The sequence below is a fragment of the Natator depressus genome, chromosome 1 (assembly GCF_965152275.1).
Source record: "Natator depressus isolate rNatDep1 chromosome 1, rNatDep2.hap1, whole genome shotgun sequence".
Lineage (NCBI taxonomy): Eukaryota > Metazoa > Chordata > Testudines > Cheloniidae > Natator > Natator depressus.
In genome coordinates, this window is record NC_134234.1 from 72,502,098 (window position 1) to 72,517,081 (window position 14,984).

General features: G+C 38.0%; 1 protein-coding gene across 5 annotated transcripts in view; it reads right to left on the reverse strand.

The window, feature by feature from the left end:
* The window catches only part of PCDH9 (protocadherin 9), an 870,287-nt gene that overhangs the window by 326,661 nt on the left and 528,642 nt on the right, over positions 1–14,984 (reverse strand). For 2 of the 5 annotated variants that reach the window (XM_074961751.1, XM_074961759.1), the window contains one exon: positions 12,013–12,214. In XM_074961751.1, coding sequence (XP_074817852.1) covers positions 12,013–12,214 — 202 coding nt within the window. Of the gene's footprint in view, positions 1–11,172; positions 11,230–12,012; positions 12,215–14,984 lie in introns of all 5 variants that reach the window. The other 3 variants (XM_074961768.1, XM_074961777.1, XM_074961786.1) reach the window with 2 other exon arrangements.

The window sequence follows — 14,984 nt, forward strand, 5'->3', positions numbered from 1 at the left end:
TACAGCACTTTTAATCCTGATTAGTTGGGAAACCAAAAGGAAAAAAATGTTCACCCTTTTTGTTCCTGTCTCGTGCTTAATCACTGACTTCAGATCCATAGGTCACCAGAGAGCTACTCTCAAAGAGGAATCAGGCATATAACCAGGATGACAGAAGAGGTCTTCTTTGTTCAGAAATTGGGTTACCCTCAGAAAAATTACATTTCAAGTCATATCTTGAAAATGAAACTTCTGATTTGTCAGGTCGAGGAATTTTGGGGGATGTTGTCAACTGTTAATACCATGAATTTTTAGGCACTAGTACAATTTGATTTTTAATGAAAAGCAATGAAAATCACTTTTAAATGGTAAGCCGTCCCTTGGAGAAATACAAATGTGCACTTGGAAGATTACATCAGTCTGGATATAAATCCAAGAATATATACGTATAAAGATAAAGATAACATTTCTCCTATTTTAATACAAGCAGCAACTTCTATACTCTATGAGGATTAATTTTCTTTAAACAAGGAGATATTTCCTCAGAGGAAAAATTAATATGGTAGCCTTGAAGGTAACAAGCAATCGAACTGCATGAACCAACTCTAGTAAAATTGCCTGTGGCACATTCTCCAGGGAGATTCTACCATTTTGTATGTGACTCCAGTAAGTACAGTCTAGAATACATCGGTTTAGGTTGTTATATCACACTTATCACCATCGTATCTGAATGCCGTTGACTGTGGCTATAGGTGCTGATTGCCTGCATGTCTGCAAACTGCATAGACACAGCAAAACAAGAAATGCTTTTCAGAGTGTGTTTTTATATTGAAACAACCCCTTCTTAAAACTTCAAAACTTTTAAAGAATAATGCACAAGCCTACTGCACAAGTCGAAACACTGGATTTTGTTATTATGATTGCAGAATAAAAAAAATTATCCATCTCAGGCTGTGGTAAATGTGAACATGTGTGTATTCTGCCCTTCCACTCTTCCTCACACACATGGTAAATAAGTGCTAACTATAATAGACTAAGATATTATCACATCTGAGTAGCAAGGCATCTCTCCTCACTATGATTGACAGAGGTAATGAGTATTTTGTTGTGGTGGTGGAATCACAGTGTAATGTACTGTACATGTCTGAACATTGCAAACTTTCTATGATTATTTTCAATCTGCTTACCTAGTTTTTTTTAACCCTGTATTTCTCTGGATCCATATGAGAGGAGATAAAGTCACAGTTCTAAGAGTTGATCAAAATATTATTCCTGCTTCTAGAGACTTAACTTATTAACATTTTAAAATATGAATGAATAGTCCTTTGTATTAAAAAAAACCCCAAACAATTAGATTTGTCTTTTTCTGTTTTGGGTAAGGAGAGCAGACCAAGTTTGTGTATTGACAGGCACAACTCTATTCTGTTTGTGGAAAACACATATTTTTAAGGAAAAATACATGTAATATTTATTTTCCATATGTTAGAGAAACAAAATAAGTATTGGGTATTATGGGTTAGATTAAGGCTTGTTGTCAACTTAATGTTATGAAATAATAACGCATTTCTCTACTCCAAGGAATTTCCATGAGGAAGCATGGTTACATCAACCCACTGGTATCCTACTTGTGCAATAAAATAAAATAAAATAAAATAAAACCCCTCTCCCAAAAAAAGAAACAAACAAACAACAAAACAGACAATAACAAATCAAGCACTGATTTTCTCTTCTCTGGACAGGGGCTGGTCAGAATCGCAGATACCTATTGTATACAAGTGAATTCAAAGGGGACCCATTATAGTAAGTGGATAGCTCCACTATAGCTAAGGCTGAGACGAGCTTACTGCTTTACAACTGAATTTTCCTGGGCCTCTATTAATATTATATCAAAACAATGGTAGGAAGAGTGTGAGGGTAAAAGAAGATATTAGAAATAGGTTTTCCATCCCTACTGTTGAGTTTAAGTCATATGGTAACAACGTCTATGTCTTGGTTCAAAGAGGAAGCCTTCGTTTGAGTAATATGTAATTACATTAGGATTAAGCCAAAGAGTAAATGGAAACAAGTTAATACAGTTTTCTCTGTTTCATTCTACAAATGAAGAACCATCTCTCTCAGGTAAGTGGATACCACTTCAACACAAGTGCAATTCACTTCAGTGGAAATTGTGTGATCATATCTGAGGACAGATCTTTACTTAAAAAAAAGCACTTGAAATTAAGAGTTCTTTTCAAATGTCTCAAAATGCCCTTTCAAACTATGGTATGGTACCTCTACATTGTCTATGGAAGGGCACAATTCACAATTTTGGGAGGCAAAAGCTAATTTTGCTATTTTCTTGATGAAGAAGTTCAGTTTCTGACTAGATGGTTTTCTATTTACGGCACAAGTGTATAGTCATCTGCATTCAATAACACTGTAGAATTTCTGAGCAGCAAGATAGATTACCTTCTACTCCTCCAATGTCATGGCACTCAATAAGATAGGCTTACAAGCTAGTACATATGAAAAAATAAACCACCAAAAAAACCCCTTGTGTGATGCATAAGTACTCAAAGAAGTAGGAATCAAACAGAAACTATTATCCAGGAAGTGCAAAAGGACAAAACAAAAACAGTTGTTGTCTTTAAACAGATATACATTTTACAGGACACTGAAAATGAATGTCATTAATTAGTGTATGTGATTAACATGATAACAGAACAAATAAGACTGGGCATTAGACAACTACCTTGTTCATTCAAAAAAATGTCATTTAAAAATAACAAATATTGTTTATTCTCTAAAGAGCTTCTGTATCATAATTCACTAATTTTAGTTGTACATGATGCCAATGAACTTTATAGAAATTCAATTTAGTGTAATAACCTGCTGTAAATAGAGAAAAGTATTTATTCTAAATCACCTGCCAATTACAGAGGAACTGTGCGGCAACAGGCCCTCTACCTTTGCCTTTATTCCACTCATGTTATATTTTTCTACTAGTTGCCAGCATGTAGCTGTACAGGGAGAACCTGTAAATGAGTGGTGCAAAGTCAAGGAAACTATTTACTTGAGTAAGGGTGTTCAGGATTGCAACTTACTACTGTTACTACATTTTGTAAAATCTGCATCATTATTTATAAATAAAGCTACGATTTAGTCATGGATGTCGCGGAAGTCACGGAATCTGTGACTTCCAGCAACCTCCATGACTTCAGCCTATGGTGGCTGGGAACTGCGGGGTACCCCCGTTGCACCTGGTGCTCCAACATTTCCCAGCCCCTGGGCAGCAGGGAACCCCTGCAGCTCCTGGCCCCTGTGGGTGGCAAGGGAACCCCAGAGCTCCTGGCCACCATGGCCAGTGGGGGTACCCCACAGCTCCCTGCTGCTGTGGGCAGTGGGGGATCCTGGAGGTACAGCTGGCAGGGGAACCCCGCAGCTCCAGCTCCCGTCTGCCATGGGCCCCCGGGGCCGCAGGCAGCAGGGGTACCCTGCAGCTGCTGGCTGCTACGGGGGCACCCCAGAGCTCCCAGACTCCGCAGGTGGTGGTGGTGGTGGTGGGGGACCCCCGTAGCTGCAGGTGGCAGGGATACCCCACAGCCCCCAGCTGCTGCAGGCGGTGGGAGGCCCCGCAACTCCTAGCCATGTGCTGCAAGTGGACCCTGGAGCTCTGACACCCAACCCGCAGTGGGGGCCCTGGAGCTCCTAGTTGCTGTGCAGCTGCCCTGCTGCAGGCGTTGTGGGGACCCAAATATTGCCATTTTGTCACAGATATTTTTAGTAAAAGTCCCAGGCTTCCATGATTTTTTCTTTATTGCTCATGACCCGTCCTGACTTTTATTAAAAATATCCATGACAAAATCTTAGCCTTATTTACAAATGATTTCCAGCACGGTGTGTAGTATAAGAAACTTAACTGACATTGAAACTGTGATTTTCTTTCGTTGCTCTAATTTTTAACAGTTACTGGGATGGCTATAAAATTGACTTGAGTTTCTCTGTTTTAATCCTAATGTAAAGGGACTTTTTGTTTAGCTGCTGAGGCATGAAGAAATACCCACTGACATCAAAACACAAAAATCTGTACAGAAGGAAATCAATGAAAGCACTGCCTGTGTTTTAGGGGTTTTATGCGGTTTTTTTTTCCCTATTGTGGGCATTTAAGTTGAAATTGTGGTTATGTCATTTTAACCTTGAGACAGTTATAAAAGGCCGGGATGATTAAGTGGTTAAGCATGAAGCATTTGTCACTTTCCTCTTACATAATGTCCAGATTTGGAGTTCACACTTAAAAAGGATGTTGAAAAACGGAAAAATGTTCAGAAAAGAGCTACCAATATGAGTCTACATTTAGAAAACTTGACTTACAGTCAGGCTAAGAAGCAGTCTGCTTAGTTTATCAAAGTGAAGGTTAAGAGGTAACTTGATCGCTGTCTATAAGTATCCGAGTCTTGGACAGATTCTTCATCACTTGAAGTCCTTAATTCAACACTGGATAGCTTTTGAAAATATTCTGTAATTATAACAGAAATTATGGGCTTGATGCAGAAATTATTGTGTGAGATTTGTTGGCCTGTGTTATGCAGTAGACCAGATTAGATGATCAAAATGGTCACTTTACATTAAGAATCTATGAATCTATATAATGAAAAGATTTCTGAGTGTAGATGGCTTTTTAGCATAGGAGACATTGGCCAGCTATACTGACAGGAGTCATTGCATATGGGTTAATCAGGCTGCAACATTATTATTAGATTTCTGGGACTACGCAGCCGATAAAAGTGTACAGTGCAGGAAACTCTATTTCATTCAATATCTATCCAGTGGCTTCTGCCAGCCACCCTTTTTTTCCATCCTGGTCCCCAGTCAGTGTATTGCTGGGACCTTACCATGCCCACTCTCAAATGAGGGTTAAGGTGGGCTATCAAGGAAACAGGGCTCGGCTCCCTGCCATGCGAGTTATAGAAGCTCCTAGGCTACCCTCCTCATTGCACTCCTTTAACAAACACCTCCTTTAAGTCCTTTACCAAGCCATTTATCTGGTCTCTGTATCCCACCGCTATGAAGTACCTGCACTGGATATCTGCCCCACAGTTATGTAATGAGTTGCACAGATCAGATTCAATTCTGACTCACATTCCACACATCCTGAATTGGTGCATGGGGAGAAGGGAAAAGAAAACAGGATAACATTTTGCTCTGTGTCTTCTTTCTAAACCAAGAATGCTGTAGAAATCTTAATGAAATGTTGATACATTTCATGCCTCGCAGGGTTGTTTTTTTTTAAATAAAAAAACAAATACACGGTGCTAAGATTGAATCCAGTCTTCAGTCTATTTTATAGCTGTTCAGTAGGCTAATTCACCCAACTTGACTCCAGTTCCTCTTGCTACTATTTGCCTGTAGCTAAATGTGACAGTGTAAGATTCTGTGTGAGGTATGAACTTGTGTTTAATGAAATGGAGGAAATGTCTCAAAGGCAAATGTTCTTCTTTTAGTTCTCAGAATATGAAACACAAAAATAGCTATGGACAGTGATTTATCTGGAGAGAAAAAGTTAACATAGAGGCATCCCTGGCTACATGTTAAACTGTAAATTCTCCACTATGAACGTCAGTCTAGCCAAGTGGAACAAGCAACTTTGGAGCAGTAAAGGAAAGCAAGGATTATACAGTGGGAACAGACTAAGGTTAAAACACTATCATCCACTGGCCCCTGTCATAGTAACACTGTAAACCAGAGTTCTTTGCATGAAAGGATTAGCTTCTCCACATGGGATCTTGTCATATGACCAACTTTAATACAAGACACTCTTGCCGTAACTCTGAACTGTGCCACAGAAATATTCCTGCTTATTACTGGAATTATATTACGATTTAATTCCCCTGATATCATTTCACTAAATAACTGTAGCATTAGGTTTATTCAAATGCGGGGGCTCGTGTTTTATCAGCCACACTGATCCAAATATTGTTTAATATACTGGAAATAAAAAGCATTGTAGATATAGCATTAATGGCAGACTTGGGCTATTTTAGACATTGCTTCCAAGAACATGGAATTGCTTCCAAATTTGTATTTTTATTTTGAATACCCTCAGGCATTATAAAACAACTTTCTTCTTTTTATGTTTAGAAGTGAAACCTTTAAAATGCAAAGGGTTTGTTACAGTTTTTCACCCAAGCCCAGTCTTCCTAACATGAAAGCATAATTCTGGGCTATGTAACATTTATTTATATTGCTTATTAATTATGGGCAAAAATTAGGCAAATATATGAAGGACATAAATATTTTTTCTTTTTGCTTCTTACTTATTTCCACACTACGGGAATTATTACACACGCACATCTGAAATGTATAATAGGCTTTCACCCCAGAGCAGTTCCCACACTTGGTTAAATATATGCTATTTCTCTTTATCTCTTTGAGGGAGAATGAATCACATCCACAGCTTGCAGCTATCAAAATGTAATTTCATCAAGCTAGTTCACGAAAGTACACATTTCACCTTCTTTACACTAGGAGGCACATTTTTCCTACATACAGTTCTATCATACTGTTAGCTATATTGAATGTAACCATTAGATGGGTTAACATTTCCAGTTTAAATGATAGTGCTCAGCAGCCTTTGCTAAAAGAGCAGTGAAAGCAGGATCCTTAACTAACAAGGGCTCATTTAATGCTGATGAAAATCAAAACTGAACTAACAAGAAAACAACACTGAGCACCTGTCTGCTGAACTACAGAAGAAACATTCCAGATTAAAATACAGCAAATTCTTCTCTTAATGTCAACAGGTCATAAAACAGGATGTTTCTGTTAACATTACACTTTGTAATAAACACATGAAAAAGCCACAAAGCAAGCAGAAGAGATGCAATAAAGTCATGTTGGTAATATGCAATTTCTACTAGATTTTAGGGCAATTTGGTGGTTTTGCAGGTTCGTATCTGACATACTAAGAGATAAAATCTGGCAACAACTGAAACCTTTGGAACTATTTGCTCTTTTAATAGCTTTCTTAGGAAGAGTGAGAAATGAAATGAATAGACTTTTAAATACAAAAATATTCTTCATTTAGAAACAGGTTGGGTCAAAAATACATACACCAGAAATCAAAATGTGGCCAACTAATTTTTAAACCTCTATTTTTGCAAATTCCTTTCAAAGCTCTGCTGCTTCTTTTATGGCAATTATAGTTTCCCTTTTATTTTCATTATTTTTCTCTTTTTAATTATATATTCTCAATGCAGTAATCACAAATCCGTGTTCTACTTCCTCTTTGGGCTTACACATAATACTTCATTTTACTGTGTTTCAAGATAGTTGCAAACAATTGGCTTATATTACATGCTGATTTCAATTTGTCCTGTCTACATTGACCACTAAGTCGTGGTCAACATGGTGTCATTTTCCATGGTTGTTCACAACTGTGTTTAAGAATGATAACATTTTACAAATTAATGTTGTGTGTGAAATTAAGTCATCTCAGTCATGACTCTTGTTGTTCTATAATTAATTTGAATTAGTTGTTGTTACTAACATGTAATAATGCCACAGAGCTTGTGCAAATGTATGGAAGGATGCAGTTTTTCAGCCCACAATATATTGCTCACTGATAAAGAGTTCTGATAAAATAGGTCAACCTTGGGATATACCGATGCATCAAGTGAAAGGTGAACTTTATAGTTGTTTAATGGTCAATTAACATTGATATTAGAAGTCTGAGATGGCAAAGACCTATAGGTGGATTGGATGAAAGCTTCAAGAATATGGGATGGCTGGGACCAGGCTGGGGATTATGTGGAAATGATTACGGAACGTATGGTGACCTGCACTGTACAATTTGTGGCTGGTTAGTCCCAGATATCTTAAGTGAATAAAACTGCAGAGTAATTAAACTAAATCCATTGCCTCCTCTTTTTTTTTCCTGGCATGGCTGGACAATGTGAGCCTACACAAAGTAGACAGGTTAAGTGCTGATTTAATTATTTATTTTCTATTTGTCCTGCCTCTCCTGTCTACCCTCCCCTAGTAAACATGTTGACAATATTTAGCTAATAGAACTAGTGTTTGTAATCTCTCTTCCTTTCAGTCTCTCCCAGCATGAGAGACTGCTGTCTTTAATATTAGCTGGGAGAATTTTCTCTGGCTGTGTATGCCCTTTTCATTAGACTAGTGTAATTGTAACTCCCTTGTCTCTTCATAGGCTGGAAACAGAACAGTGAGTTTCTCATGCAGTAGATCATTCGGCTATGAGAATATTTAACTCATTCTTTAACATTACAGGCTGTCCAAACCTGGCCCTTGCCCACTATCCAAACTTAATTAAAGCAGCAACATACCACTATCAGGAAACAATGGCTACATCTTTATTTACATAAATTTATGGTTTACAACAATAAAAACACGCCATTCACAAGAACATTAAAGTCATTCACCAAACTGGTTCTCACCATTTAACAGGTCTTTCCAGGCAGAAATAGCATCCTGCTTCAACAAACTGAACGCACCTTGCATTAGAATTAGCTTTGAAAGGGACAGTGAAGAACAAGTTTGGACCCACATGTAATTTTTGGTACAGATAAATTATTAGACAATCATTACAAATAGTCCCATGGTCACTCTTCTTTTCATTTTTGTTGAAACAGTTTAAGAGCACAACAAAACCTTGCTCTGTAATATTTACCACACTACATTTGCAGCAGTACTTGTGCACGGGAACACTAACATGAAATTAGATACTAGATACTGACTAAAAAAAATCATGAAATTGCCTAGTCTATTCTCATTGCCTTCTGAAGAGAAATAATAAAAGAATAAATAAATAAAAAAACAAACAAAGACACATTGTAAATAGAGAAAAGTTAATTGGAGTTTCAAAATCAAATGTGTTATTTGTTGTAAGACAAATAAGGAACTTTGAAAAAATATAATATTCAGGCAGTCTTTCAAAAAAACCCATAAAACTAATTTACCTACCTACAATTCTTATTACACATTAACCATTATTAATGACATTATTACACCTTTATATTATGTATAAATACACAATAGTGTCATTTACTATTATGATTACACAAGAGAAAGGGCAATGGAGAATAAGGCTTTTTATTAAAGAAATATTGAATTTTGATGCTACTTTTGAGGTGTTATATATATAAAAGACTGGCTCTCAAAAATAAAACAAACTAACTTGTAACTCTTATTACACAGTTTTGTTTTTTGAGAGTCTGTACATATACATATATAACACCTCCAGACTAACATCAAAGTTACACATTTCTTTTAAAAATCCCTCATTTATCACCACCTTGAATTTTCTGTAAAGTGGATATAAATGTGACCATTCTGATTTGGAAACATTTTATACCCTCTTTTTGAGCATTTTGTTCCAGTGTAAATCATGGGTGTGGTGAATGAGAGAGGAACATAAACCCCCCCAAAAGTCTTAATGGGTCCACTTTTTTCTTTTGAACACAGATATAATTAAGTATTAGGATTACAAAGAAATCACAAAGCATGTCTAACTGTTTCTCTGTAGTTTTAAAGATTTAATCCAATGCATATGTTTCATTAATGTAACAATATGGGTTCTCACTAAGGATTCCTCCTTTCCACTGCATAATTGCACCTGTCATCCCACAGTATTCGCAATGCTTTTTAACCATGCACACTACAGTAGGAATCACTTCAACAACCACTGAAGTCAAACTACCTCTAGGGTTGAATGCAGTAACTCTTTAACATTGCACAGCAATAATACACTACAGATGAAGACAGGAAGTGTCAAAGATTACCATATCCAATTGACACAACATCAGCAATTTAGGTAGGCAAAGTGTAATTAACTCACATTCTAATTTTGCCCTAATGCTGGGTAGAACTTCTATTCATGTGAAGATGCTGTGAGATCTTTCAGGCCCATAAACTGTCACAAACTCTATTTCACATCTCCTAATAAAAAAATAGGCATCTCCAGCCACACAGTGACCACTTCATTGGTTGCTTGGGCAATAACTCAGTAAGGACTCAAGAGTTAAGAGTGGAATCTACATAATCACCAGTGCCATTTCCTCATGCACCTACGTTTCCTGGGGTGACTTCTTTGCAAATAAATTATTACGCTCTGCTTAGCTTGTAAGGTCTGATGAGATATATGAGACACTATTTAAATGCATGCTTTAATTCAGTCTGATAAAATAATTAGTATAGGAAGCTATATTCCCATGCCTCACTAACCTTCAATACAGCTTGACCATTAGTTTCTCATAGATTTACCATGAATTTAGTGTCCCCAAAGGCTAAATTTTGCATAGTCACATCAGTTACAGACATCATGAAAATAGAGATATTCATATGAGCTTTAAATACATCTGCCGACTTCAGCGAGTTAGATCAATTTGTAATTAATATTGCATGATTGCACGGTGCAGTTGACACCTATTCGCAAATGCAGAACGCTCCCATGTAAGACCTTTGTACGAGTTTACTGATCCTGCTCTTTGCTCAGCTTTGTTTGATGGACTTTTATGCTATGTGCTATATAGAGATATACAACTCAGTATCAGCAAAGCTCATGCTACAGTGCCTACAGGTAATGAATGAAGCCTTAAGACAGCCCTCTACTCTAGTTAAATATGTCACTCTTCTCTTGCATGGACAGGGAATTAACAGGATAATTCCACTTAAACTAATCAGTTACATATACTATACACATTTTTCACTCTTAGCTGCTATACTATACTACTACAGGTCCTTGTGTTTTTGTGGACTTAAGGTCACAGTTTGAGCTGGCCAGAAAACAACATTTCCATTTTGTGAAAAATGTCAAGCTCTGGGAATTTGTTTTTGCTGAACAAGACCAAGACCTTTCAACAGTTTTAATGAAGAAAAAAAACAACAACAACAAAAACATGTATGTGACAGAGAGACAGAGGTTACATAAACCCCAGAATAGCCAATAGCCCAGTGGTTATCATGCTTACCTATGATATGGGAGGCCCAGCTTCAAATCTCACCTTTAAATTAAACTATTGTTTATTATAGGGAGTGTCTGTCTCTCTGTCTCTCTCCCCCTGAGAAATGTTCCCAGCAAAAGTTTTGTCAAAATGAATAGGTTTCTGCGAAAAGTTTAGGTTTTGACAAATCAGCATTTTCCAATGACAAAACACTTTGTCAAAAAATTCCCAATGAGCTCTAGTCAATTACCTGTAGAGTCCTCAGTTCAGATGTATGATTCTCGCATTATCACTTGCTGAGCTGCATCTATAGTGCAGGATGCAAGCATTGTAATTCCAATATACTGTAAAAATGAATTAAAATTAAAAGGAAAAATGGTTTTCCAGACATATAGATGTGGTGGTTGCCAGCCAAACTGCCCATGTGGAACATTGTAGATGAAACTCACATCCATTAGAGCCAAACATGAGCTCCCCAACCTCTCAAGCTAATGGAGAATTTCCATTTACTTTTGCAAGCGGAAGGGTTTTCAGTGCGACAGCTACTAGAAAGAGGTGGTACATATATGCAAACTAGCCAGATAACTATATGCACCCTAATTTGCTCCATTTTTTTTAACATAGTTCAATGAAAAATTTCACCTACAATTCATTGTTCCTTTGATCTCCAATAGGTATTTAGGATGATTACATACCCCATCCCACAATGAAGACTGAAGCATCATTGTAAGAAGAAAGTGTATAGGTAAATACTACACAACACTGCAAATGACAACAAAGACAAGCAAGCTACCTTTTAGAACTTTCTTCTTTCTTGTTTCTTCCACTCATCATGTAGTCTGTCTATACATGTTTCCCAAATGAGCACTATTTTTTTTTAGTTGTGTTCCTTTTTTACAATCAACATCGTGACATGATATTTCAGGCAACTAATTTAACATGCTGTAAAATCTTCTGAACTGCTGTGACTAAATATCCATGCACATGCTCCACGTCTCTGCGGCTTAAACATTTTTTAAAAAGTGAAAAGGGAAAACAAAACAAACAAAAACCTCTACCAAAGACTACCAAAGCCTTGACATCAACTCACCAGAGTTGGGGTCAGAGTTGCCATCAGCTTCAGTCCTCTTGTCCGGTGAGGCCTGGTCGTAGAATTCGTCCTGTGGCTGAACCAGAGGGAGAGGATGTGAGATCAGGGTTCCACTACCCACAGGCTCATGGTCTCCTAGACCACTGTCACTGCAGCTTTCCTGGGAGCCATCAGGGAGGTGAAACGTAACACGGCGCTGGGACTACAAAGAAGAGCACAGGACATGCTGATTAGTGCTCTTTTTTTTTTCTGTTCTCTCTTTTTAAAAAAAATAGACTCCTGCGGCGCTTTTTTCTAACCCCGTACAGCAACCCAGGGAAGAAGGCATGCAGGAGAGTGGAGGTTCAGACGTTTCCATGAGCTCATCTGTGAAGTAAGCCTCCCATCAGAAAGCACTTTTTCTGTGTTTCTTGCCATGTTAAAGGGATGACATACAGATCTTGTCTTGAACAACAGAAACCTTCGGGAACTATGCTAAGAAAAGCAGGCTACAGAACACTGATGATTGAATCATCCATTGAAGTCAGCAGACAGTGTGAACATATCACCTACACAATCAGTGTGTGTATCTTAAAACTTTTCCCCACTCTTTCCAGAGCCAGAATGATAAAAGTCCATTTAAATAATCTGTCCATTGTTGCGTGCAGGGTTGTTGTAGACATGTTGGTCCGAGGATACTAGAGAGACAAGGTGGATGAGGTAATATCTTTTACTGGACCAACTTCTGCTGGTGAGAGAGGCAAGCTTTCGAGCTACACATAGCTGAGGAAGAGCTCTGTGTGGCTCACCCACCTTGTCTCTCTATTTAATGATACTAACACTTAGCATTTATAACATAGCTTTGAAATTACAGTGATTAACTAGGATTTATAGAACACATCCGTGGAGTAGCTGATTACTACAACAATTTTACAGAGGGGAAGACTAAGGTTAGATGTCTTGCTCAATGGAACAGAGTGAGTCAGAGCCAAGATTAGAAATTATCTCAAATTACAGGACAGGACTAAGGAATCTGACCAAAATATTTGCACAGGATACACTTGAAATGGTTAACAAACAATCTTGATTTTTAAACAACTCTTGACTAAGGAAGTAAACTGACTTTGTGAAATGTGACCAGAAAATGATATAGTAATTCCTCATGAGTCACACAGTATTGGAAGATGCAAACTCCTCCTTTTACCAGCTAGTGCCTATGGAATAGAATGAGGTTTTTCATAAAAGCAGTATGATCATAATATTAAGTGTATCATGAGACATTCTCAGACACTGGAGGCAACTAGAGAATCCCAAGAGAGGACCCTAAGCACATCTTCCCTCAAAATCTGAATTATAGTAGTGGACAGTTTGAGTGAACTGGTTAGGTGAGATGGGATGGGATCCAGGGTAGATTCACAATCTTACTGCTGAGCTTTGGAAGCCTTTAGATTCTAAATGCCCCCAGCCGTGGTTTGACTAAAGTCAATAGGAGCAGCATTGGTCCCATATTCATTATGATGTGGAGAAAAATCTAGAGATAATACTATTAATTGTGTGTTTGCTCATATCAGCCATTTGAAAACAACTGTACAAGATAATCCATATCCTCCTCCAGCCACCTTTTTTATTCATCATACTTGGTCAAACCTAGATGCTTGATTGAACTCATATCGTTGGATTACTGCTTAATTTAGTATCAAATAAGCTTGATTTTTTATCTTTTAAGATGTTCCTCATGCTGTAATGGCAGCTGGTGCAAAGTGGTGTAGTTCCATTGAAGTCAATGACCTTTGTCAATTTATACCAGCTGAGAATTTAGCTCTCAGTGTTTCATGACTAAGCCAACTTTTACATCAAAATATACCAGTTAGTTTATCTTATGACTTCTTTCACTCTGTAGTTGATTCTCTGAACATACTGTGTAATCAGTATTGCTATCAGATTCTTTTCCCCTTAAAGATGAACAGAATACATTTCAATTGTAAACAAATATAACTGAAATTCTTTTCCTTGTTACCTATCAGATCTGTGTTCTTGGGGAACCAGGGCGCAGTATCCAGCCTGTCTGACTCATGAAAGACCTTTCCCCCTCCTCCCCCAAGCCTCTTCTTGAGCCAAAGCTGATCAGAAGAAAGAGTTACAAAAAGCAGTGAAAAGACATAGAGACACACCTAAACTCCTCTGGACAAGGGTGACAGGATGAAGGAAACTCCCCTAGCCGCATTTGCATCAAAGTTGGCACAGGGAGGCTCTCCATTAGCATACAGAATGGAGAACAGAGATTCCAAGGCAAGAACTGCACTGAACTCTGGGACCAGAAAAGCACTGCATGATGGGGAATCTCTGCTCCAGATGTTAATGAACCCACGCCTGCACACACCCAGCTCAGTAGTTATCAGACCAATTCTAGTTGGTATAGAAAATACTGAAGGTGCCTAATTGCATTGCGAGCTCCCTCGAAGGAACACTGCCTATAGCCAGGAATGGTCAGTTCCTATTGTCTAGCTGGAACAAGACAACTTTGGTATATTCCCTTGAGCCATCAGTTTACCCATAAACAAATCCCGTGTTCTTCCTTGAACCATTGTTCTTTCCCTACAAAAAAACAATATCTGCATCAGTTCCATGGGGACTTAGTCTTCTCCTGACTGATTGTGCTGGGGGCTCTGCCTGTCTGCAGCATTCCGGACCTTCAGCTACCACCACCACCTGGGAATCCCGATCGATTCAAGCTTCGCAGTGTGGTGAGAACCGATCTCTCTCTCTCTCTCCCTCTCTCTGACCCTGACTTGTGTGATCAGTTATATTTTTCTAAACCTGACTTTTATAATCAAATTTAAGTTAGATTTAATATTATAACTGTTTGTTTGTTTGTCTCCCCTTGTATGGTTATTACTTGGCAATGAATAACTTTTGTAGTTAAGCTGGTTGCTTCTCTCTCTCTCTCTCCCAATCCCTCGTGGGTGTTTTTGGCTTCCTCATTTGCTCTGCAG